General features: G+C 47.4%; 1 protein-coding gene across 2 annotated transcripts in view; it reads right to left on the bottom strand.

Annotated features, from left to right (window-relative positions):
- Positions 1–27,561, bottom strand: part of MCU (mitochondrial calcium uniporter) — an 84,424-nt gene extending 56,863 nt beyond the window's left edge. The window contains exon 1 of one of the 2 annotated variants that reach the window (XM_051799727.1): positions 27,377–27,561. In XM_051799727.1, coding sequence (XP_051655687.1) covers positions 27,377–27,511 — 135 coding nt within the window. In that variant the 5' untranslated portion in view covers positions 27,512–27,561. Of the gene's footprint in view, positions 1–20,157; positions 20,182–27,376 lie in introns of those variants that run through there. The other variant, XM_051799728.1, reaches the window with a different exon arrangement.

A 27,561-nucleotide genomic window follows, 5' to 3' on the forward strand; every position in this document is an offset into this window, starting at 1 on the left:
CAGCACTTTGAGCCCCCAGTCAGATACGGCCGTCGAGCGCGCGCTGGAGCAGAGATGCCACCAGCCACAACCCCAGTGAGTGACACTGCTGTCCCACAGCCCAGGCTGGTGCTCTCTGCAAGGCTGAACTTGGCAAAACACTTGCCAGGCACTAGAGACAGCTTAAAAGAAAAAAAAAAAAAAGGAGAGGTAAGTATCTGTCAACTCCACGAATCAGACAAGCTCATCACTGGCCTTGACTTCAACCTTTCGACAGCTCCAAAAACTCCCAAACAGGATATTCAAGTAGGGCTGAGCAGACAATCACAGGAAATTAATTTTATATTCTGCTAGAGGGAATGAGGCAGCTTCTTTCCAGCAGAGAGCATATAATTATTTGGCACCAAGTGGCTCCATCTCAGAAGCTACGACAGCAGCTGCACAGTCCCTTTTAGCAGGGTAAGTTTATTCTTCCTCTGTCTCAAACCTATTGGTTCTCCAATCCTACCAACTGCCTGGAGAAATATAAGCTGTTGGGAGGATTTGGGACCACGACATTCTTTTCCATACAATCAATTTTGCAGCACACCAACTCCAGTCAGACCAGACAAGCCACTAAGGACACATCAGGGTTAACACCACAGCACAGCCCAGGCTGGACAGGACCTCAATATCAATTAATATTGAACATAACAGCTCAAAATACATCTAACAGACTCTGAAAGGAAGAACATCTGTCCTTATCCAAGGACATGACAAGAGGATGGTGACCACAGCTTTTATCTCCCCAGAGCAGGACGACTAAGTTAAAAACCCAAACCACCCCCTTCTTAACCGTGCAGTGAAGCTCAACTGAGTCCACACTTATCTGCTTTTAGAAAAACATTGTTATGCTGTAGGAGGAAGGACTTCCACGCTTTTCAATAAATGCATTGTTTAGAAGAGAAGCTGTTTACAAGAGATTTATTAACAAGAACTATTATTATTATTAACAAGACACAACCAACCACAACAACATCTCATTAGTCCACATATTGATATTGTTTCCAGGGCAAATTTCAAGCAAAATTCTGAGACTAAACTTTTTTTTTTTTCAAGATGGAGACTCAAATAAGGTTTCCTGTCCAAAATATTTAGAGATGTCATTATTTTTCCAAGCTGCCTCCGATGAGTAACTTGAGGGGGAGGTTGTTTTTGTTTTGTTTTTAGAACCAGAACTAGTTACGGCCTCTCTGCAAAGCAGAAAGAGGATTTCAGAGCAAGTAGCTCTGGTGCCAATATTGCAAAAATAAGCAACTTGCATAATCTCCAAAGCATTCATAAGGAAGCTCTCCTTCAGAAAGAGGCCTTTGATGATGCTGTGGTTTTGACAGCGAGATCCTTATATGGATTCAAACCCCACAACACGTTTCATACAGAGCAGCAATTGTAACACCAATTGCTGAGAACGTGCTGAATGAATGGAGGCCAGAACCAAGAGACCCATGGAGGCCTTGGGGTTCCTAACTAGAAAGTTTCATACCAGAAATACCAGAGGGTTTTGGCAGAGCTTTTGGTTTTATTTAGACACAGGCAGCTTTCGTAAGAACAAGCTCCGTGCCAAACGAGCTCCCGGCCAGGGACGCGCCCAGAGAGCAGCAGGGGCTGCCCAAGATGGGGGGCTCTGCTGTTCTTCAGAAGCTGGACATCAACTTCCAGAGACAGGGAGTGCAGCCCCCATCTCCTCAGTGCTTGTAATGGAAGCAAGATAAAGGAGGTGTCATTTCTGAGAAGCGACATCAGTGTGAACAGAGCAGTGAGGTTAACCAGGCTGCACAGCTCCTCGACAGGGAGCTTGAACTCTTCACCTGTTAAAGCCACTCAGCATGTCCATCTGTACCTGATCTTTCCTCTTCCCTAAAGCCACATGTCCATGACATGGCTAAGAACCACACAAACACTACACAGAATTAAGGGCAACAAGCTCCATTAGTGTCCCTAATATTGCAATTCCCCTGCAGCTTTACAAGGAAAACACGAACTGGAGACTTGGTGTATTTATTGCATACCAGTTGTGCTTCCCAAACCTCCAAAGGAGCAAACTGGCTGGAAAACAGAGGAGCACAGGCACTGTGGAAACCCCCCAGGTGCCTGTACAGTTACACACTGTAGTCACTTGTGCTCCCCAGGCAGTCCTCCTGGTGGGGAATAAAACAGCACTCCCCTTGTTCAGAGGGCTCAGAGCTGCCATGCCAGACACTGTGGAATGCAAGGAGCCAGCACAGGGCTCCTGTGAGGAACACTGAGGAAAAAAGGAAAGCTCAGTGTATGTTTTGACAGTCTCTTACCACGGGCAATGTAGGAGAGCAGCGTCGCTCACCCCGCAGGCAGGGGAGCACTGCTGATCCCCTGGGAAGGGAAAAGCTGCCCACTGCAGCATTACAGCCAACCCTGCAATTCCCCCAGGAAGCAGCAGCATCCCAGGAGGTACATGGAACCCACCAAGAGTGACTGGTTTTACTCAAGTGACATTTTACCAAGCAGAAGTTTATCATGCAGTGCCAACTCGGAGGTATTGGTAAGAAACAAGATTATCCACAAGCATCACCACCTCCTTTCCCTCAAAAAAATTAAAAAAAAAAGAGATGACCTGGTCCTTCAGTTTCAGCAGAAGGCTCAGGGAAGACAATATTCAAGCAGCAAAACCCTCATGAAATCAGAGAGACATGCAGTGACCACACTGCTCAGAGACACGCCAGTGTCCCAGTGTCACTGCAGTCCCCTGCCAAACAGGGGCTGAGAGCACTGGGAGGAGGAGCAGAAGCAACAAGCTAAATATTTGGACAGTCTTTTGAAAAGCCAAGGAAGGACCACAACTGGCTCAGTAAAAGAAAATAAAATAAAAATAATTATCTTTCATTTAAACCAAGAATATACTTTCATTGTGATTTTAAACACTCGGTGGGAAAGAGACACAGCTCATTAAACTGTCAAAAATTAGATAACAAAAGACTGCGTTCAGAAGTGCTTTTGGAGAAGTTCTAGATTTCCATTATATTTTTGTGCAACACTGCATTAAGCTCTACTGAGTAACACAGAAAGACATGCAATAATTAATTTCACTTGTCAACAGTTAGATGTGGACATGTCCCATCTTGCTAAAGTGAGAAATGTAATTTACGTTTCCTTTGTCACCTGTTATATCAGGGACTGTGCATTAAGCAGGATTAAATTACGTTCATTTTTGCCAAAAGTAACATCATTATTACAGCCACAGGGATTCGCAGAGGAAATCCATTCTCCACAGGATTTTTCTGTGAAAATGATGTTAAGCACTTAAAAATTATCTACAATATATAGGTGTTTTGCATAAACTTCCATGCCTGGATACCAAATTTGAATTGGAGAGCTCCAACAGCGCTCAGTAGTAAAATCTGATAAATCCTTTCTGCTTGTTTGTTAGGAAAGGATTTTTATATATGCCAACCTCACACAGAAGACTTCGTGTTCTCTCTCTGAAAAATGCCTAATTACAACACCTGCCCTTTGCTATCCCCAAATCTGGAGAACCACATCAGTTTAGGTGCCTCTGGAAGCAGGAGGATGGAGCAGGAGCTGGTCCACGAGGCTCGTGTCAACAGGACCCTCCAGGCTGCAATCCCCTGCAGCATTCCTGGATGTGCCAGGCTCCTGATTTACAGCTGCTGCAGGAAGGCTGCACAGGGACATCACAAGTACAGAAACTTCTGCCTCAGAATCCCAAAGAGCAGCTGATCCACAGCAAAAGGCAAAAATCTGCCAGGAGCCTGTTCCACCACTAATCTGGGAACAAAAGGGAGGGCTGGGAGCAGGTACTATCACATCAGTAGAGCTCTGCTGTCTGTCAGATGGCTCCATTACTCAGGTCTGGATCCATCTGTTCCCATCAGAGCGTGAAGTGGCTCAGGGTGAGCCCTGCACGGCTCTTTATTGCCACACACATCTGTTCTGCCTCTCTTCAGCCTCCCCACTGCCCCAGCACAGCACACACCCCCACCCCACGCCAGCTATAAAATATATACATCAGAAGAAGAAAAACACTCTCCAGCTGGCAACTGTAGCCTCACCATTTAGTCCCCATGAACTTCTAGGAAAGCACATAAAGCATTTATGTTTCAAACAGCTTTCCTACTTCCAAGGTGCTGCAAAAACATATCCTTCTCCCACACAGCTCTTCTGGCTACTGCAAAATCCTGCTAAACCCCAATGGGGCTGCAGAGCACTGACAGGTCCTGCACTGCTCCCAGGCCTCTGGGTCAGCTCTCAAAATGCTCTCAGGCCACCAGGTCAGCCTTGGCTTCTTGAGGACACCTCTCAGAGCTGCCTGCCAGCCTGACTCTGCTCCTCTGCCCAACAGCTTGGTTATTCCAGGAGTTCCCACCCATCACGACATCCTCTGACAGACCAACTTGCCACTAAACCACTCCCAAAGAACTGCAGACCTCCAAAGAGGGAGTAAAATCAAACAGGTCTGGGAAAGCCCAGGTGTCACGAGTACAGGTGACAAATAAGCAGGTGAATAACCCACCCAAAAGCATCAGCTGAGCTGATGTAACTCTGTTACAGCCAAGGCATCCACAGCACTGCTCACACTCTGATTCTCCAGGATTTTTTTTTTTAAACTCTAAATACTGCTTGGTGCCTAGAGAGAATTCCCAAATGGTTTGAGTTGGGAGGGACTTTAAAGCTCACCCAATTCCAACCAGAGCCTAAGGAACAGCTTTCCTCAACTCAAATCACCAACACCTACAGTCCTGTTACCTGTTCAAAGCACACAAGGAGAAGCACTAGGAGGTAACAGCAGCCTGGAAAAAAAAAAAAGAAACAAGCTCACACAAGTCTAAAAAGTCTCGTGCTGTTTACAAACACACAAATCTCTCTACACATGCATAAAGGTCTCTGAGTTTGGTAAATCTGCAAAAGAATAGGGCTGTAGAAGGAAGAGGCAGGACAGGACCTGCCTGCTTCTCCTACCCCAGCCAGCAGTGCCAATGAGAGGCCCAGGCCCACCTGTGATCACCAGCATTATATATATATATATATATATATATATATATATATATATATATATATATATCTAACCTTGATCTTCATTAAAAAACTGTTAAGAAATCCATTTATATCCACTTATATTTATACATGTTTCCAGGGGCAGGGAAAAAAAAAAAAAAAGAGACCAAACAATGCCTTCCAGGGGCAAACACCTGCCCCAGATCAGCAAGATCTACAGATACCACCAGTCCTCCCATCCCAAAGAATAACTGACTTTGGTGTAGTCAAAACAAGAGCACAACCACAAGTGTTTACCATCACCTTTCTCCACAGAGTTATCTAAAGAGGAATTTGGCACTGAAATAGAAGTATGGAGCAGGTGAGCTCAGTTCCATCAGCTCTCCAGCAGGTATTCAGAATCTGTTCTCCAGAGCACAGCTGCCAAGTTCATGTGTATACTGAACATTAAAACCTCACAGCAATGCCACTTTGCCCATGGATAAAGTTCTCCCAGGTTTAGCCTTGGAGGAAATGAACCCAGGAAAGCTTAAAGGAACTAAGTGCACTTATTAAAAAACCACTCCATCTGCTTCCTGGTAAAAAACATTTCCCTCTCAAGGGACTGGCATGTGAACTACGTTTATCACCTGAAAAATCACACAAGTTTTGCTTCAGTTTTGAACGGGTCTGATACAGTCTGTGCTCGGTGTTTCAGTGATTTTTCCCCCCTGCAAGGTGCTTGCTTTGACCTGAATAAAGCAAAACTGAGTCACAGCTGAAAAAGGCAACGTTTCTTATCTGCACTTATCCCACTCCATCAGCTCTGCTGGGGACTCTGGCATGAAACACCTCAGTAAAGAAAGACAGAAGGAAAGAAAGGAAACCTTCCATGTTTGCAAACCACGCATTTCCCATTTAAAACACAAATGTTGTGTTACTCCTGCCAAAACAGACTAAGTAAAAAGAAAACAACTGTATATCTGTAACACCAAACCTCAGTCCAGCACTAGGACAGCACCTGCAGTTTGGGACCAGGAGCATTTATTTTAATCCAACTCATGCTTTCATATTCCCACCTACTGCCAAAATCTACCACAAAAGCAAGGGAGAGAACAGATGATTCTCTAAGAGGTGTTTATTTTGGAGTGGGATTTTTTTTTTTGAGAAATCATTCAGAACAAGTTCACTGAATAGAACTTGTCCCAGATGCTTGACCTGCCACAGAATATCAGACAAATCCCTTCTCCCCCATGGCAGCTTTCTAGAAATAAATCTACCTTATACAAGACAAAAGCATTAAGTCCATCAGTTTTTTGAGAATATTTCTTGCAATCTAAGACAGGAACAGACAAGCCATGAGAGGCAGACCATCACCTGAAATGCCTGTTCATGAATTCCATCCCTAACCCTTGAGCTGGGTAGAGAGGAAATACAGGTCACAGGTTCACAGTGAAGGTTTTGGATGTTTCCACAGATTGAAGCAGGTCCATGAATGGTTTTGCACCTTCCTGCTCAGCCACAGTAGCGCAGAACACAGCAAGAGACTCCCTGTTATCCAAAATGTACAACTGGTATATAAATACAGGCCCAACCTACAATTCCAGGCTATCAACAAGATGTCAACACACTCCCTGTGCTTGAACCAGGCCAGATAAGCAAGGAAGGGATGTCACAGCAGCAAAGGCTGCTCTAAGGCAGTACTGGAGGAGGTAGAATTAATTGTCATAGTACTTAAAGGTCCTACAAACACCAAATAAATATGCTCAGCAAATAATGCCATGAGTGTAAATTCACCCTCCTGCCCCAGCCCTCCTGCTCTCCCTGTTTACAGCCTCCAGCAGAAGTGATGGAGCTATAAAAGAACTCCCTCATCACCACCTGCTCAGCCTTCAGTACACTGAATATCTTCAAAAGAGAGGAAAAAAACCTCCCCAAGAATGTACATATTGCCAAACTGGCTCTCCCTGTGTGACATCTCAACACAACAGTGTCCCCACACAGTGTGTAACTGTGCCCAGGCTGGAGCCAGGGGAAGGAAAGCAGGAACCAGGCATGGCTATAGCTAAATTAAAAAGCCAGTCTTATTTGCTATTTCACTATTTTTCTTCATTGAAAAATGCAGGCATTTAGTTTGTTTTAAATCATCTACCAGGTCCAGCGTGGGGAAGGTGAATAACTTGGCTGGCAAGACCCAGCATGCTGTATGTAACCCAGGATGGTTTTCTGCCCAGCAAGTGCTCCTACCCGGGAAAAACTCCAATTACTTTCTCCTGTTTGGGTGACTGTACTGAAAAAAATGCGGGGTTTTGAAAGTCCTCCAGAGGGACAGACTCTCACCTCCTTTCACTGCACTGAACAGGCATCTGAGGCAGCTTTAGAACCTGGAGGGAGACAATTATGATAACAATCCCCGTAAATCTGCCTAAATGCCTGCAAAAAGAACACTTTAAATAAAAGCTTTCACTTGGTCAAATAGCCAGTGAGCTCCCCAGCAAGCCAGGAAAGCACAGGCTCAGGAGGGGCCCAGCAGGTCCCAGATGGAAGCAGTTACTCAGCTGTGAGCTCCTTTCCCGGGGATGGAAAGGCAACGCAGGACCCACCAGGTGTTACAGCTCTGACCACTGCACCCACACCTCACCCTCAGCTTTAAGCTGCCAGCAACTTCTCCATATGGCTGCATTCATGGAGAAATGGGATTAAAAGATTCAGTCACTGAATTAATAATAGTGTTGACTTAGCAGTGTATTAATCATCCTGCTGACTTCTGTGGGTCTCAGAACACTGCACCACACTGGAGAGACACTCATTTTACACCTCTCACTGACTTGGCTGCTTGAGAAAACAGTGTGCAGAGCTTTAAAAAACAATTCCATGATAAACAGGATTTATTAGAGTTGGAAGTGTTCATACAGAGCTAAAACCCTCATCACAGGAGTCAGAGGTATGTGCTGCAATGAGCAGACTGGTCTCCATATCGACCTGGCTCAGAAATGCCACAACAATTTCCCCCAGCAGCAGATAATGAAAACCTATAAAATCACATCTCAACCATAATAATTCATATCCCACTTTCTATTGCTACTCAAAAATTCATCATTGCGTAGCATTCAGTAATTGCTAACCTTAAACAAATACAGATTAATGCCACTTTTTGAACAAATCCCACCTCCCTGCTCCCTAATTGTTTTTCAGTCAGTCTTCCCAACAAACAGGAGGATATATTCAATGTAGTCAAAACCCTGCTGGATTTCCAAGTGCAATTTCTCAAGTTATTCCCAAAGCACATTCACAGGTCACACCTTTAATGAAACTTTAAGACCAGCACACAGAGAACAGGGATTTTCTTTCTGCCTATGACATGTTATGTAAAGAGCCCCAAAAGTTCCTTGCCATGAACAGACCCTGAAACTTGAAATCAGTGATGATATTCAACACCTCTTAACATATGCCTAAGAGCCAAAATCTTTACTACCCAAGACTTCCAGGGTTTTACTTTCATGCTGGCAGACAAAAGCACCAAGATCAAAATGCTAAAATGTGGAAGAAATGAACAAAAAGAAGGCAGCAGAGAACAAGTAACAGGGCGGGGGTGGAAGGGAAGTGGTGAAGAACCTCATTAGTCAGGCAAGAGTTTAATTAAAGTGTGGAAAGGGCAGTACTGCCAAATTCCACAATGAAATAATTTTTGAGCTAGAGGTGTACAGAGCCCCAGGGCTGGGAGCTCCAAGGCAATGGAAATTTAGTGCAGTGGCTTTAAAACAGGAGACAGGAAAGCAAAAAGCAGAGCTGTAGGTTAGGATTTGTTTTGTGTTGAGTCATGAGTCAGCCAGGTAACACTGGGGGCAACTCTTTCACCGTGCTGAGAGTGAACTCTCTGCCCCACCCAGGTCAGGGAGGAAGGTGCTGGCAGAGGATTCACTCCCAGCACACTTAAAGACCACATCAGGCAAGGGGAATGGCTGATACACCAAGGGGCAAGGCAGCTCGGGAGGCTCAGACCCAACACAAATTGTTTTAAGAGATTTCCTATTGGCATAAAAGAGGTGGAAGAATTACCAGGAGAGCTGCACAGCACCAGGAAAAAAAGGAAGCCCAAAGAGGAGTTAAATTCACATCTTTGGAGAGTTTTAAAAGCACACCTGGACAAGGTCCTAAGCAATGTGGTGTAAGCATTGAATCCAGACATGATCTGAGTGGGTGGAAGCTGCAGAGGTTCCCTCCACGAAAACCACCCAGCAATTGCCCAGGTTTGCTGCTCATTAACATTCACAGGGAAAACCTGTGAAATTTGAGCTTCTTCCAACCTGAACACTGACTAAGCCACGATAACTATCATTTAAAATATCTCTGCTTCCTTCAAGATGATCTAATTCTCCATTCTAAAAGTTCCTAATGTAAAACCCCCCCAGGCTGTACTCAGACACCAACACATTGCAGACAAAATCACCACCCATCCAGGAGCAGGACTTTCACCCTGTCAGGTGTGAGTGGTTAATCACTTCTCTGCCCATCAGAACTCAGCCCCAGCTGAACGTCCTAATTGGATCCAAGTTCAGCTCCCAAGTTGCCCCCGGTAACTTTTCAAACCACGATACCGCCCACTGATACTTGGATTTATCCCAGTGCCTTTTAAACTTTTAATCATCTGTCTGCACATTTTACTTCAGCTTTCATTAACCCACCCTCAGATGGCCCCAGTGTTACTAAAGTCTTCCAGCATCACGCAGATCCCGAGTCCTTTGCTCAGGCACAGCTTCCAGCTCTGTCGGCAAAGGAAGGAAAAGAAAACCTATTTCACAGGCCCCTTTTGAAGAGGGAATAGCTCCATCCTGAAGTTAAATCACCTGAGAGGGGAGCAGGAACACCTGCAGGAACACTCAGCCCCAGTGGGTCACTCACGCAGCTAAAGCTTCCCAGAAACCCACATGTTTATCTTGCAAAGAACTCCATTTTACTGCTGCTGGAACAGGCAACACTGCTGCTAATTCTACTGCTCAGCACCTCTTCAGGTGAGTCTGTATGAAAACTCCTGAACTCTTTCTGTACAAGCTCAGAGAGGACCTGGATTTTCAGACTCCCACTAACAAATATTCCTGCAGCAGCAGCATTCCTCTGTGCTCCTGGTTATGCTGGATGGGATACACCTTCTAAAGCAAGACAGGCATGGAAAAAACAAGATACCTATAACTTCAGGTTTATTTGACTTGAATTTCATCATGAGAAAAGTAGCTTGAAATTTTTAATAAAGCCTTATCCAAAACATTTGGTGGCAACGCTTGTTTAGACTTCTGTCTGTAGGGAAAGCCAGATAGTCCTGCCTACACAATTTCCTTGAGAAGGCAATCACAGAACTTTAATATTGACCTATTTGTTAGCTTGAAAACCAAGAATAAAACCGACTTTATAAACAAGGAGGAATTTTTTTATCACCATACCCAGCACACAGTCCAAGCAGCAGACAGAAATTTGTGGGCCTTCCTCTTTATTTACTTTATGCAACCACTATAAAGAAGCTTTTCTTTGTCCCTTCCCCTGCCAACAGAAAAGGCTCATTCTGATCTAAGCATACACACAACCAAGACACCAAGTTGGCTGAAAAGCTTCTCAATGTTTTCTGCTGAATTAGAGATTTTTTTCATGAAGTTATTACTGAAGTATAAACAAGGATAAGAGGCAACAAAAACATCCATGCCACAGTTTTCAATTTTGTTAGGTAACCCCTGTGAGGTCTGGGGAAAGGCTGGAGGAGAAAACAAGGCTGGCAAGGCAAACCCATCACTTTCCCTGGTGGGAAATGGCACGTTCTTCCCCTACAAAAAGTTTCTGATTTCCCCCAGTTGCTGAGCATTCTTAACACACAGCCCAACACAGAGATCAGAGGACTTCCAACACCAGGTGATTACAGCCCAACACATTAAGTAACTCGAAGGCTAATTCCAGCAGGATCCCAAAACCCTCTAGGCAGAAAGAACAGGAATTACTCACCTCACGCTCCGAGCTGAGGAAAGGGAAAACTGAAGAGCACCAAGGGGAGCTGGTGCTGCTCCCTCAGCCTTTGTACTCTGCTCAGTCCCTGCCCTCTCTGCCCTCTGCAGCTGCTCCTCATCAGGCTGATACCCACCCAGCTGTTCCTGCTGGACCCAACGGGCACAAAGCCCCTCTGGCCCAGGTGAGACTCATCTCTCCAATCCACCAAGGTGGGGCTGCCACCCTCTCCCCAGCTGGTTTGTTCTGAGCACTGAGCAAAGCTACTGGGGGGGAGAAAAATCCCAAATTCAGAGAGACAGACACAAGGCTTAACATTGTGCTCCCTCCTTGTTACCTGTTTTTTAAAAGCAATCCCCTTGATGGGGGCTGAGAGAGCTGGGGTTGCTCAGTGTGGAAAAGAAAAGGCTCCAAGGAGACCTCAGAGCCCCTTCCAGTGCCTAAAGGGGGGTTATAAAAAAGAGGGAGAGAGACTTTTTACAATGGCATGGAGTGATGGGACAAAGGGGGAATGGCTTCCCACTGCCAAAGGGCAGGGTTAGATAGGATTTGGGAAGGAATTGTTCTCTCTGAGGGTGGGGAGGCCCTGGCACAGGTTGCCCAGAGAAGCTGTGGCTGCCCCTGGATCCCTGGAAGTGTCCAAGGCCAGGTTGGACGGGGCTTGGAGCAGCCTGGGCTGGTGGGAGGTGTCCCTGCCCATGGCAGGGGGTTGGAAGCAGATGTTTTTTAAGGTCCCTTCCAACCCAAACCTTTCTGGGATTCTGTGATACATTAGCAAAGTTCTTAAATCTCTATCCTAACAGACTGTGGACTTTTGCCATAAAACATTGACACTTAGCAAGGAAAGGTTTGCTAGGCATTGCAAGGAGAAAATACCCAGTATAGAATCACAGAATCAGCCAGGCTGGAAAGGACCTCTGAGATCACCAAGTCCAACCCTTGATCCACTACCACCGTGGGTACCAGACCATGGCACAAATGCTGCAATAGACTGAGAGCAACATACACAAACTCCCTTCCTTGTAGGTGCTGGAAAAGAGGGACAGCTTCCCCAGGCAGTGAGCAGCTCTGTCCTTCAAGCTTCCTGCTCTTTCCTGAAGCACACACAAATTGCCTCCTTCCTGCAGCAGCAACCACCCTGGCATCCCTCCCTTGCATACAAATCAAGCTCTAACCCTGGTGCTCTCACCACAGCCCCAAGTGCAGGTTTGACACCACAAAGATACTTCTTAAAGCCTGGGAATGCTCACACTATATTGGAAGAGGTGATTATTTTTAATAGCCACCCTGTATCATCAGTTTAAGGGAAACCAACTGCCCTGAAAAACACAGTATATTAGGTACTATGTATCCATTTAGAGGGAATGTAACACTAATTACATTTTTTCCTCCATTTAGTGTTTAAATTAAGACCCATTTGTGCTTATTCCTTGCGAGCCACATGAGCTGCACAAAGAAACCCCGAGCCCAGGCAGCCCCCCCTCAGCCTGTGTGCACCATCCCACAGCCAGGGATGCTCACCAACACCACTGACTTCAGACAAACCTCCTCCTTCCCAGCTGCAACATGAACTACTCCAGGCAGTTTTCCAATGGGAACAAACACCCAGTTTAATGTCAGAGGTCAAGTATCCCCCAGAAGGTCCGAGCACTCCATTTACTGCAGGGAGGGACTCAAAAGGTCACCATTCAAAGGGCAGCAATTCCTAGAAACTAAATATTTACTTACAGAAAATCTGAAGGAATCCCCACAGCTGCCTCAGCCTTCCCTGAAAAACTCTTCTTGTATCCAGACAAGGGAGGATTCATAAAGGTAAATCATCTGCTTGCACAGTAATTGCAGAAATCCCTTCCTTCCAGGCCTCTCTGCTGGGATAACTCCTGGCATCACCTGCACTCCTCCAACCCAAACATTAGCTTTTCCCACAGATACAAATCAGAGAATCCTGTAACTGCAACCACAAAGCTGCTGAGGTTGTGCCCAGTCCAACGTCTCCAGCCCCACGAGGGATGCCTGGCAAAACAGTTCTGTGCCAAAAACCACTTCCAAGAAACCAAGAGAGGGCAAAAAAAAAATCATGGTGGCCTTAAAATTCAAAAAATACAAGTCATTTTCCACTTGACTGACTGCAGAACCAGCCAAATGTAAAGCAACTTGCATCTAAGCTGCCCACTGCACCAGTAAAGGTGGGACATTTAATCTCACCTGAATTTAGAAAACTACAGGAAAGCCAGAAATGTTTGATGCTGAAGCTCTGCTCAGTTCACTGCCAGGGATTTGGTACCAGTACTGATGGAATATCCATTTAAATCTGTATCACAGCACTCTGCCAGATTACTGTCTCACTGACAGTAATTCCAGATTATTTTTCTAAACTGGGATAATCTTCACATAAGCACAGTGGGAAAAGATGTCTGGAAATCAGTATCTCCAATGCTGTCTCCCAAAAATCAGTCTCAACCTACTCTGAGTGAAAGATGCCCACTGAAGTTTTAGGCTCCCCCAAAACCTCCCAGTAGGGCTCTAATTCTTAGAGTGGAAGTAACAATTCTGTCCTAAAGTCATCATCAGTCAAAGGTCTGAATAAGATGATCCAACCAGCTATGCTCTAAAACACGGTTGCTTTGTGATTATTTCTTTTTTTGCTACTTCACATGCATTCTTTCACAATTTTTTGCTGATAATTGATCAAAAATTCACTTGTAGAAATGTTGTGCAAAGACTGCTTATGGCTTGTGCTGGGTCAGGCAGACATTTCAGACCACTACGTGTTTCTGTTCAGGTTTGCACCTTAGAAACCAAACCTGGGAGAAGACAGAAGGAAAGGGAGAGGACAGGGAGAGGTGCAAGTAAGAATTATTTACCACTGGAGGCTCTGGAGTGTCAAGTCAGCACATCATGTAAAACTAATCTTGCCAGCCACTGGTACTCAGCCCTTTGAGCAAGGCAGGAATCAGTCCCAGGCAGCAGCTCTACCAAGAGGCACAACATCTCAGGAGCACCAGAGAGGGGAGAAGGAAGGAGGGCTGATGGCCAAGGTGAGACTGTCCCTCCCTAGGAGATGGAGTGGAGAACACACCAGTGCCACAGGGGCTGGAGGGAGCTCCTGGCAAGCCAAGGGAATGCTGCTCAAAGAGCTCTCAAGTTGCTCTCAGGGCCTGTTTCAGAGCCCCAAAGGCAGTCTGCATTTCAGCAGCAGCTTACAGTGGAACAAAATAAAACCCAACATCTGCAATAGCTGATTTTGTTCCACCGGATCCAGGGAGATTCCTTGTCTCCTGATGGATGAGGCAAGGCCTGCTCCTCCCAAGGGAGGAGTCCTGTACTCCAGAGAAAGCACCAGACACCAGATTAGAACTACAAAAAGCTGATGTTGATCCTCCAGCTGTCCCAACCTCAGTGTGAAGGTGTCTCTGACAAAACTGTCCCAGCTCAGGAACTCGGGGTATCTCAATAAGAAGAAGAAAGAAACAAGCAGCTTTAGTACCAAAGTGTCACACAGCTTTTCATGTGTTTTATTCCACTTTATTATTCTAAATTCTACCTGAATATCACTTCAGAGCTGTTCTGTAAAGGGAATACTTTATGACCACCAACTAACACTGACAAAAAGCAGATCATTTGCCAATGCAAGTCACGGGAGGGCATCCCAGAGGGAAACATTCCCATCTCCTCTCTTCAGGATACAAGGGTTAATATACTGTGTTCAACCTCTGAGCTTCATGACTCGACACTAATTACTGTGGAGAGAGAGGAAGAAAATTAATGGCTGATTAGAGCTGTGGGCAGAAAGGAAACAAGTGTCTAGTCAGAGCCTGGTTATTTTTCTCCTATCAGATTATTTACCTGCAAAACCCACATCCCGATTAAAGCTGCAAACAGCAATTAGAGCTGTTAAAAATTTAGACTTTTTATTAAGGTTGTGCTTCTTCAGTCTTTTGTGAAAAAGTGCAGCTAACAGCCCCAAAATTCCTTGGTGGTCTTGTTTTCACAACAAGGATGAGGGGGAAAAAAAACCCCTATTGCAAGACTAAAGCCTCAGCACAGAGGGGAAAAGAAGTGTTTATCATTATATTACACTATTAAGTAAGGGAGGAAAAGTAACCTTGCAGCACTAGAAGGACCAAGTGATGAGTAAGAACAGCATCTTTGCACCAAAGTTACCAGAACAAATCAGGAATACAGAAGGCACTGAAGTGCTGTGATGTGCCATCAAATTCCTGTCCTTATTACAACAATAATGATAGATGGCAAAGTGGGATAGGAACAGATGAGAACAGTTCAACTGCATCCTATTTTTCATCTACTTTCTTCCCACCTCCATTATTTCTGATTGTCTGCCTGGAACAGTCCTTACCCTTTAGTTTGGGAAATAACCACCTTCCCAGTGAGCCAGGGAGATTTATTTACACGGATCAGCACGTTGTGGAGTTGACTTTCAGTATCGCACAACTCAAACCTCATTAGCTGATTTCAAAAACACGCAGCTATTGCACTTACAATGTCCTTTCAACTTGGATGATATTCTTCAGATGCACAGGGAATTATGCAGATATTTCTCACAGCGAGAGCCGGGAGGATTCTGCACTCAGGTGATACACAGTACATCAAAATCTCTCTACCCAGAAGCTGCAAGAAGGATTTCCAGTGCTCATGTTTATGCACGAGCTCTTCGTGCATCTCAAACAGTCCAAGGCAGAAGTTGAGGGACTCAGCAAAATACCAGTGCAGGAGGAGGAAGATACAGCAACAGCAGCAACAAAACATATGCCTTTTCTTCTATTTTGATTGGTTCTGTCTCTTCAGACAAGCTCAAGGTAGATCTGTTCATGGGAAAATCCTCACACAGCCCAGTGATCACCACGACTGACAATTAATATTGAGGTTCAAGCAGCACAGAGATGAACTCAGAGCTGGAGAACTGCTGCAAACTCACAGAATGCAAGTTCTAATCACTTAAGTTTCGTGCTTAATAATTCCAGTGGTAAGCCAAGCTGCTCACTAGGTGAGTATAACTGTATTTAATGAAGTGTTCCAGAGAATGCCTTTTTCAAGGCAAATTGTGGCCAAAATAACTCGTTTAAAAGTATTTTAAACTACCCAGTTCTCACAAATGGCAAAAAAGGGAAATACAGTTGAGAACTAAATTAGCCTAACCTAAAAACAAGACTCATGGGGTACTAGTTAGTGTTATAAAAAAGGAAAGCGTGACAATAAAAGGTTGAAAGCTTTGTTATTATCTTTTGTTTCCTTTAGAAAAGCTTGAAGGAGGCAGAGTAACAGAGCTGGAATTAAATAAAATTACCAGAAAACAGTCAGAGGGGTTTTTTTTGAGGGGTGTTGAGTGGAAAGGAGGTAAGGGCTGACTTTACTCAACTTCCTTGGCTAAAAAATAAACCTAGACTTGAGTACTGGCCCAGGTTTCCACAGCCAGGTCCCTCAAACACCCACCCAGCAGGGTCTCCACGTCCTGCACGGTGTCTCCCAGCACCACCACGAGAACTCAGCTTTTCTCATGCCTGCAAGCCACGTATTTTCCACACTCCCAAGGCTGCGAGAAAGCTTGGAAGTGTTCATGAGTCAGAATCCTGCCTGGAGCATCGTCAGCTGGTGAGGGAGGCAAACAGAGCTCTGTGCTGCCATCAAACCCACGGCTCCTTCGGACACACAGGGAAAAGGAAGAGGCTCCCAGGATTTGCTTGTGCAGTGCTGATTCCACCTAGTGTGGAAATCCACACAAATTGTGTAAATAACTGCCCTGAAAACTGCTGTGGTACTTTGACACTGTAATTCCAAGAACAAACAGCCCTCTCTGGTGCACTCTATTATATAAAATGTCAGGCTAATCAGAGCAATTCAGCTTCATGAGTGTTGCCAGATCTCCTAAAGGGGAGTAAAAACGGGAGTGAAAAGTGTTGGGGATGAGCCAGTTACACACCTCCCTCTCTTTGAAAGGACAAATGAAAATTAATTACAACTGACTGCCCACAACAAAAACGATTCCTTGGGAGAAAAGAGTGCCTGCTTGAAATCCCCAAAGGCACACTGCTCTGTGCTGAGGTGTTCCTGCCTGTTCCTCCCCACTGGAACTGGAATCATTCAGCAGACCACCTTGAGGAGCATGACTGGATCAAACCAGAGGCTCACTTTTTTTTCCAGCCCAAGACAAAAAAAAGCCCAAATCTCTCCTCCGAGCCACCAAGAGCAGTTTTTACTTCCACGCTCCCCCAAGAAGTAGGTCATGAAAACAGCAGCTCCACCAAAGTGCCTGCCCTAGATCCAGAGCCCTGTGATCCACACAAACCAGAGCTGTGTGTGACCAGAGTGCTTGGAGCAGGGAGAGAAGGGCCTCCTGCAGCACATGGAACGTGGTATCACTGGCTGCACACGGGGGAAAAGCACAATTCAGCACAAAGGAGCTGCTGTGCAGAGAAAAACTGAATGGAGTGCAGGGACAGACAGCAGAAACAACCCACCTTTGGGGAAAGATGGAAAAAAAACCAACAAACAACTTCCGGTCAAAATGCTGTTTACAAAACAATTCCTTTCAGGAGCGCCTGGTGTGTGGTATTAATGCTTCTCTCAAAACCCTGACTCCCTTGCCAGCTCAAAGGACTGCAGAGTGTCATATCCTGCCCTGCTCAACCCAGCTCAATAATGGAGGGGAGTACTTCGTGGAGCTGTTTGTTTAAAATTACTCTCTTGAGCATTAAATGCCAAAAGGAAATATGGCAATGGTCCCTCCCCCCACCCGAGCGATGGCTGATCCAAAACTGGGGTTTATTTTTCGGGAGCACATGTGCAAACCTGAGTCACGTTCTTTCTCTCTGCACAAGAAGGCTCTTAAAGCAAAATTAATCTTAGACACCATTACTCCATTCAGCTCTGTGGTCAGAGAAATCCGTGGCTTTTTGGCTTCAAACCAAAGGCCTGTTTTGGACCATCAGCTTTTTGTTCCTCAGCGATGGGACTCCCCTCACCCGGCCAGGCCACCAGGAAGGGATGTTTCAGCACATGGAATGGTCTCTCCCTCCAACACCACTTGCCAGGGGGCTAAAAACAACAGCATGGCCTCTGGTTCCTCGGTGCCCTGTGATGCAGGGCACTGACCTGCTGGATGAAAGCCAAACAACACTCCCTCCCAGGTGTTCCAGGCAGTTCATAAAGCATGGGAGTGGCTCACCGGGAGCTTGCAACAAGGGAAAATTCTGTAATGTACTCCTTTAATTCAGAGGGGAGTATTTGGAGCTGGTTTCATCACCAGCAATACACACTGCTTGTAATACAGCTCTTCCTCCTTAAGATAGAGATTTGCTTCTCTTGAATCCCTTACATCCAAGTCCAAGGGAAGGATCCCACTCTCCTCTTAAATCCAACACCCCCGAACCCGGGAGAGACCACACAGCACTGTACTAGTGTAATTACCAACCTAATAAATATTCAGACAGTGGAATTTCTGTTATCCCTGTCAGGAACAAGTCCCCTGAGAGCAGGAATAGCCTTGCAGGCAGCAGCAGCTCCCTGGGGAGCTCTTCATGCCGTTATGCATCACAAACATGCCAGGCTCCATCACCCGACCAAACATTGAGCTCACCCTTTCCCCCCCTGCAGGAAGCCAAGAGGATTTCCCAAGCCACACGATAAATTGGAGCGTTTTCATTCCAAAAAAGGAATCACATTTTCCCCCCCCCTTGGGGAATCTCTGCACTTCTGCAGCTCGCTGTTATTTCAGGGAGAAATGAACTTTCTCTGCCAGCCTTCCCTCCCATCTCTCCCCCACACAGGAATCTGTGCCATGTTTCGGACAGGTTTCTAATTAATTTAAATTATTATTAAAAGGCTGCTGCTGCACTGCATATTGACTGTGTCTGAGTTTGAATGGGACGTGGTATATCAAATTATTCCCAGTGTTAAGCATTAATAATGACACAACAGTCATGCAGGAAAATTTGTACATAAAAAAAATAAATAAAAATAAATAAATAAATAAAAATAAATAAAAAGCACCATCCAGACCCCACTGATCACTTTCTAACACACAACTTGAAAAAATCCTGCCTCTCTCTGGTGCCATCTTGGGCAACCTGTTTTCTCTTAAAATCTTCATTTGTCATTTCTGGAGTTCCTTTGCCAGGCAGCAAACTCACTATCACTTCAGTCCAAACATCTAAGAAAAACGATGTGTCTAAATTATAAGGATGTATATTTAAAAAATGGTTTAAGTGGAATGAATAACTCTATTTCCTTTTACAATAATCTGTCACAACCAATTTCCCTCATTTCCAGGCATACCTTGGAGCCCACTATTCCAATTACATTTCACAACCTGCACTCTGGATGATGAACATCCATTTGCTACTCCTTCTCCAGATTTCAGACGGGAATCAAAAAGAGCACTGCACCATTAAAAGTGATTTTTGGCAGGAGAAAACAGAGGTTTGAGACAATTAGCACCATGCATTAACGAGAGGGTCTATAAAATATGTAAGTCAAGTGACAGGTAAGTGCAGAAATAATATAATCACAGCCTGGGTTGGGTGGGGAGGGACCTTAAAGTTCATCTCATTCCGACCTCCCTGATGTGGGCAGGGACACCTCCCACTAGCCCAGGTTGCTCCAAGCCCCGTCCAACCTGGCCTTGGACACTTCCAGGGATCCAGGGGCAGCCACAGCTTCTCTGGGCAACCTGTGCCAGGGCCTCCTCACCCTCCCAGGGAACAATTCCTCCCCAATATCCCATCCCTGTGTCCTGTCACTCCAGGCCCTTGGAAATAGTCTCTCTCCATCTTTCTTGTTATCCCCTTCAAGCCCTGGAAGGCCACAGTCAGGTCACCCCAAAGCTTCTCCTCTCCAGGCTGAACAATCCCAGCTCTCCCAGCCTTTCCTCCCAGCAGAGCTGCTCCAGCCCTCGGATCCTCTTGGGGCCTCCTCTGGCCTGGCTCCAGCAGCTCCATGTCCTTGCTGGGCTGTTCCCAGGGCTGGAGCAGCTCTGCAGGGGGGTCTCCCCTGAGGGGCAGAATCCCCCAAAGAAAAGCACACAGAGGGACAGGAGCTGACAGGGACAAAGAGCTCAGCAGAGACCCGGGTTGGAGCTGGCAGGGAGCAGGGCCATGGGCCAGGGAAGTGCCTCCTGCTCCTCGGGAGCAACGCCTTGGACAAACCTTGACAAAGCCATGGACTCACAAGGACCATAGGCCAGGGTCTTCAAGTTCCTCCTCCAGCCACATCCGAAACACTCCAGTCTCCAACCCAGAAACAAGGCAGCTCCAGAAGCACATTCAGGGAGCTCGTTTTTCCTCAGCAGCTCCAAGGTACGGCAGGAACTGGCGCGAGCTCATCCGGATAAACTCACTGTGCCTGGAGGACACACGGCATTCCTTGGAGCAAAGGAAAGCAAGGGGAGCTGTGCCTGGCTGGGGGCTTTTCAGGGTAATAGGGTGACACAGAACAGGGAAAACAGGGAGTAACTTCAGGCTTTGGATAACAGAAGGAGCAGCAGCCACACACACACTTTTTGGGACCTGGTGATGAGCGCAACTGAAACTGTCACCACAGCACTGCTCCAAAATCCTCTCCAAACACCAATGTGTTCCACAGATCTTTATCCCTAAACCCTATAAAGCTTCCTAGGCTACGACCTCGCAGGGAACTGTTTATTCCCAGCAGGCTGCAGGACAGAACTCAAGGCTGCCAACCACCCAGAGCAGTTTTGTGGTGGTGGGCACTCCCTGGTAGATCCTTCCCCAGTTATACATCCGGGGCAAATCTGAGTTTTAATTATTTCAATGAGCAGTTTCAGAGACTGAGAGTTTCCACATTGCACAGCAGCCCTTTCCTCCTGGGGAAGCCAACAATAAATCGCCCAAATGAGCTCTGCCTTTCCTAATTCCTTAAGAGCTGCCAAGAATCCACAAAAAGATAGTGGACATGCTTCGTATTTTCCATGAGACATTAGTGATACCCCACAGGCTTGTCGTGCTGGAAACTAATTCCACATCACACTCAAGTGCTGCATATTTTCATCTTCGTTAAAATGACATCTCATTTTGATGACCAATTGAGACTTTAATAACAGGAAGAAAACCCTTTGCCAAATCTTTCATAGAAAAAGGACAAGTCGTTTTCTTTTCATCATTAAATACTCAAGGGCAGAACAGCCCTTAAAGCCAGATCACCCTCAAAAAGTCCCAAAATAAGGTGAAATCCACATCAGCAATATCACAGGTGGTCTCTCACCCCGAGAGCACTTCAGACATAAGAAGTATTCCCCTGTGGTGAGCACAGAGTGCACAGTTTCATCCAGCAAGATTTATCAAGGACAGTTCCTCATCCCACACACAGCTACCAGGGCCCACAGGAGCAGAAAGCAGCAGCTGGGATTTTGGGAAGAGTGACCACCAGCTGACGCTGCAATAAATGGAAGAATTAAAAAAAAAAAAGCAAAACAAACCACCCAAAATCTAAAACCATCTCTACATTTCCACAGACCTACAAATAGGAGAATAATTTAAATTGCAGATTTGTGTCAGCTCAGTGCTATTTTATAGAATGGCAAAGGGGTGACTCATAGCACAAATCTGAAATGAAGTCATATAAGTTAAGTTTTACCCTCCAGACTGGGTGGGACCCAATCTCACAGAAAGTTTCATCTTTAAGATGAGTCTTAAAACAGCTTTAGGAAATGAACAACTGGGTTTTTTTCCTTCTCTTTTTTAGGCTTGACTGGTAAGGAGAGCTCTACCCATCCTGTCTGAGCACAGCTCAGGACACTCCCCATGTGGAAGAAGAGCTGCCCTGAAATTTTTATATTAATTACTACATCAACTTTCCCGTCACGGACCCTAAAACAAAGTCTTGCTCACTCCCATGGGATAAATTATAAATAAAACAAGGTAGTGTCATCAAATAACTGCCAAAAAACCCTAAACCAACATCTAGTCCTCACTGTATAGTGCTCCTCTTTCACACATAGAGAGCCCTGAAAGTGGTTCTCTGGTTTGTTACCAAAATGAATATGATCAAGAGAATGTTTTAGCCACTTCCATACACCAAAAGATACTTCTGCTGGTCACCCTAGTTTTAGTTCATGAAAAAAAAAAAAAATAGTACCACAATCTAACAAAAAAGCTGAAAAGCACAAAATTTTCAACCTAGCACTGCTATGCATTGCTCTATAATAGCTAAGGGCAGATTCCCTCCCCTCATTTGAAGTAAAAATGTTGAAAAAGTTTTCTTTCCTCCTGAACTTTTCCAAATAGCCTTGAGCCAGAGCCTTCCCTGTGGCAATAAATCCAGTGGGAGGCAGCAGATCTGGCTCAGCCTTCCATTTCAATCAGTCTATCCAGCACTGGAGGGGGCAAGTAGCAATGCCAGCTACAAGAAATCCTTATTTTTTTGCCACCCTCTGCCAGGGTGAGGTGAGAGAGGAGTCAGGGGACAGCAAGTGCACGTGTGTGGGACAAGGTGAGGGAAGAAGCAGGAGAAAGAGGAGGGTTGGTGGAGAGATCCCTCCTTACAGTCAAATCATCTCTTCCTTAGGACTCCCACAGCTTCATAAACGTCCTGCTGGGTTCATAGTTACCTCCACTGCAGCTCAAGCCACGTCCCATCTTCACTTCCAAAATCAGATCAGCTGCATCTCTTCCTGGGGCACAGCCACTGCTCCCATGGGTGTCCCAGCATGGGAAACACTGGAAGTGCAGCCAAAGATCCAGTGACAATAATTGTTTTATGCCCCTTCAAACCACTGGAGTGCCACCAGCTCTTCAGCTTTTTAATCATTCCTTTGAAAATTTACAATCAGCAGCGTGTAAGGTCAGGAAAACAGCAGTTCAGTTAATTAAAGCAGCCTGCCAGCTTCCAGCCTCAGCAAAAACACACACCAAAGTCTTCCAAGTCTCACCATCCTTGCCACCACCCGAGTTTTGTGAGCCCTGGGCTTCACCTGGCAAATCACCTTGATCCAAGAGATGGGCAATAAAACTGCTGCCAGCAAGGGAGGAGGTCAGGGAGGAGCAGCACCAGGGAAATCCTGGCCACACTACTGAGCAGCAGCTCCTCTGGAAGTTGATGCTGCGTTGGTTTCAACCACAGCACAGAAATAAAAAAATACATCAGGTACACGTTGTACCTATGCTGAATAAGGGACAGCTTCAGCAGGATGTCCACTGCATCCTCCTCCCGCGGTTCCTCACATCCCACACCACCTTTCCTTGGCACCGAGCAGGATCTTTGCAGGATACACTCTGCACTGCACCCTTAACACAGGGCTGCCTGCACCAAAACCCTGCCCAGCTTGGGGGAGGGACTGACACAGGTAACCCTGGGCCTCATCTGGAGCAGAGAGGAAAACCTGCAGGTCACCCAACACCTGCTGGAAATCTGGCTGCAGTTCAGCCTGGGTCAGTTTTTACCTCTTAGGCTTCCTGTCACTAGGAGTCATCACTCCTGATCTACCCAGAACTGCCAGCAGTAACTCCCACAGGAATGCCACATAGAGCTGAGCCCTTGATTTCCTACAGGTATTTCTGCCAGATTTGAACCACATGATTCCATCCCAATCCAACACAGCCACTGGCCACATGCACCAGGAAACTCAGTCACAGGCGACTCTAATCTTCATGGGAAGAAAGCCATGAGCATTAGGCATTCAACACACAAAACAGGAGCATGCTATTGAAGTCCTTTGTCTACCACCACATATTTGAAAGAGGTTTACAGCTTGCTTCCTTGAGAACCTTTTTCCCACTGCCCCCCAGCCATATGGAGCTCTCACCTTGGGCAGCTGACCCTCAACACCCACAGCACCCAGAACAGGCAGGAGACAAAGAAAGGGCTTCCCTTGTTTCATAAGGAAGTTTCCTCCAAGGAACATCCCTTTCATTCTCGTTTTTTGCCCTGTCTTGCTGGCACACAGAAAAGGAAACCACACACAGTACTTTTATTCCCCCTCATCTTGCTTGCTGATACCAACTTTTGCCACTTCTGGTCTTCCCACTCAGCACCATGAACCAAATTTCCCCTTCACACGTGACCTCCCAGCTCCCAGTGAGAGAGCACACACAGCATCAGCCTCAAACAAACACCAACACTCCTGATGTTCCACTCTACGAACTATTCCACCCTACTCATCTCCAAATCCATGGCCATCCACACATTCCCCCTCGTGTTCCAAACCCCCCCCGCCAACTCCAGCACCTTCTCCACTGCAGAACATGCCTGGGAGCTCTCCCCTCTCCACCTCTGCAAGGCTTCTTCCACTCTCACATAGTTGCAACTGAACTGGGAGAGGGGAAAGAGATGCAGCCTCTGCTACTTCTGCTCCAAGTCCATTTATTCAGCTCTGTCATACTCTTCCAGCAGTGTGGATGCTCCAGCCCTTTGTCCCCCAGGGTTCAGCCTCCTCCCCCTTGCCCAGCCCTCCTGCAGTTGGACACCAGGACCACTTCCAGAGAGGAAATCCACAAATAGAAATAATAAACAATTCCTCCTGTTTGTTTATTCCTGCCGGGGGATCAATGAGGGAACTTCTCATTTATGGTTCTTGCCTCCTCCTCCCCAGGTTTCTCACCCTCTGTGGAACTGCTGGGACAGACTGGGAGGATTTGTGTCTTCTCCCAGATCCCACATCTCCACGCTGAGCTTTCCCAACTTCCTTTAGCTTTCAAAGCTCCTAAGCAAGCTGTGAATGCTTCATTCCAGCCCTATGCCTCCCAGTATTACCCCCACATCATAAACCAAGTATTTGTTTCAAAGCCTGGACTCCCTCACCCTCCCTCCTGTTTGATGTTATCCCAACCTCCTTTTTCACACCTCACCCAGCCCCTGGAGGGGTTTTTTGTTTGTTTTAAAGCACTGCCCTCCCACAGTAATCTGGTCTCTTGGTCCAGTTTCTTCCAGTGTAATTTATATCCCTTTTGTAAGAACTCATCCATAAGACCATTTAGCATTTCCACCATATTCTAAGAAAGCCCATTTAATTTATCACCTCTGCTAGAAACCAGCCATCCTGAGAAGTAACCAAGTAGAATTTATGGCACTAAAAACAACACTGCACAGACAAATACCTGATAAAATCACTCTATTAATTACACTTATATTATACAATCTCTTCTTATCTCTTTCCTAATACAACCCATAGACTCAGGAAGCTCGTATAGCCCAGTCCTATCACAGAAAAGGATCAATTCTTCATCAGCCTTAACTGACTGATGTAAGTCTAACCTGTCCCAACCACCTCCAAGAGCAAAGACTGAACACCTTTCCCAGGAAATAATTCAGCACTTCACTACTCTTTCTGTCAACAGGGATTCCCAGCACCTACCAAACCACTCTCCTCACACTGCGAGCTCATTATTTCTCCCACCCAGCACAGATTTGACTGGTTTTCCGCTTCCTCTTTGCAGCAACCTCCTTTCGATTTTCTTTTCATTCTGAAGAGCTCCAGTTCCCGTAATTTCTCCTTGAAGATCATTTATTCCAGGATTTGGCAGCTCTCAGGTCTCTACTCTCTCCCAGTGGTCTGCACAATTTCTTAAGTGCAGCGTGGTGGAAAGGATAACTCATCTTTGCTGGGAGGAGATAAATGGGCACATTACAGTCCAAAGGAACCGTCAGGACACTGGATCCCGACCCGCTCCCTTGTTTCACAGGGATCCAACACCTGCCTACAACCTGCCTCTTGAAAAGATTCCCAAAAACTAATGACTGCAACACCACAGACAGCCAAGAGCCCAGCTGCCAAAACAAAAAAAAAAAAACAAGCAGCACAACCCAACCAGAGCCAGGAAGGCTTTCTAATTATCAGTCCATGGGACACAAGCAAAATCCTCCTCCTTCCCCAAGCTCCTGAAGGAGATGGTTTTGGCAGAATGATTTTAGTGTGCCCACACCTCAGTCACGTCCACCCAGCAGCAGCAAAGCATCCTGGGCAAACAGAAGAGATTTGGGGTATTTCTAATGTGTTTGTTTTGGGTTTTTTTTTAGGTCTTCTCTCACATTTACTGGTACGCCTCACCCAAGGAGTGAAACCAAGCACGAACCCGAGTCTCGTTAAATTAATCGCAAAGGTCAACTTAAATTTAGATGAATATAAATTTTTTGCCGGGCCAGAGCACTAAAAGAGACAACTGAGATGATAATTACGAAAGCCGGAGGGGCTGTTCCACACCTGACCGGGTGTTAACCCTGAAATGGGCACCGCACAAGTCGCACTTCACACGTGGGAAGGATCGCGCTGCAAATATGGGATTGAGACACCCGACATCGACCGAACCTCGGGCATCCCGGCGCTGCCAAAACACTCCGGCAGCGCCACGGGAACCACCGGCACCCCGGGGACACACGGCCCGGCACACACACACGGCACACACGGCCCGGCACACACGGCCCGGCACACACGGCCCGGGGACCCGTGGTGTCCCCGCTGTCCCGGGGCAGCGCAGAGCTGCTCCGTCACCCCATGAACACACGGCCGCGGGGGCTCCGCGGAGTTTCCCCATCACTTGTTCGGAGCAAAACAACAAGTGAGCGACAGGTGCGCACCTCCGGCGGCGGCTTTTTCAGGGGCAGCGATACAAACAGCTCGCGGGGGACTCCCGGGGCTCCAGGAGGACATCCCACGGCTCCGCGCCATTCCCTTGGCTCGGAAAGGGAAAGGAAAAAAAAACCCTCCCGGTATTTTTAGCAAATCTTTTCGAGCTCGGAGACGCATCCTGCTGCCTGCACAGCTTTGTTCCCCGCCCCGAGACACCCAGCGGAGCCGGGCGCTGCCGGGCTCCTCCGTCCCCGGCAGAGCCGCCAGGGAAGGGGGAGCGAGCAGAGCCCGGCGGGCTGTGCCCCTCTCCCCCCGGGATCCGGGGAACCTCTCCCCCGGCTGACCTTGAGGGGCGCGGCACCAGAGGGGGGAGCGATGCAGCCCCGGGATGGGGCACAAAGGCCCGGCCCGGCCCCGCTCCCGCTCCCGGCCCCGCTCCCGGCGGGGGCTCCGCGCCCCCCGCGCCCCCCCCGCTCCCGCCGGACCCTGGCGCCACCTGGCGGCCGAGCCCCGGCACGGCCGCGACCCCCGCCCGGGAGCGCGGCCCCGGCACGGCGGGAGCGCCGCGGACACCGCCCGGTCCCGGCGCAGCGCGGGGCGGCCGCGCCGCGGAGCCGCCGCCGCCGGGGCGCGGCCGAGGAGGGGGGGGAATCGCCGCGCCGCCCGCCGCGCTCAAGTTTCACCCGCTGCCGGCGCTAAGAATAACGCGCGGCTGGCGGCGCAGAGCCGCAGAGCCGCGGAGCCGCCGAGCCGCGGAGCCGCCGTCGAGCCGCCGCGGAGCCGCCGCCGCCGAGCCGGGGCCCCCCCGCCGCCCGCCGGCACCGCGCCCGTCTCCTGAAGGGCACGCGGCTGCCGGCTCTCACTCACCGTCCGGTGTCGCTGCTGCTGCTGCTGCTGGCGGCGGCGGCCCAGCGCCGGGAAGCGGCCGGTGGCGGCGGTGAGCGCGGCGGGGCGGCGGCCGCAGAGGAGGAGCGGCAGCGCTCTGCCCGCCGTGGCCGCCATCGCGCCGCTGGAGCCGCCCCACGCTGCGGCGGCGGCGGCGGCGGTGCTGC

The sequence above is a fragment of the Manacus candei genome, unplaced genomic scaffold (genome assembly GCF_025592945.1).
Source record: "Manacus candei isolate 608988 ecotype Guabito, Panama unplaced genomic scaffold, ASM2559294v1 h1tg000050l, whole genome shotgun sequence".
Classification (NCBI taxonomy): domain Eukaryota; kingdom Metazoa; phylum Chordata; class Aves; order Passeriformes; family Pipridae; genus Manacus; species Manacus candei.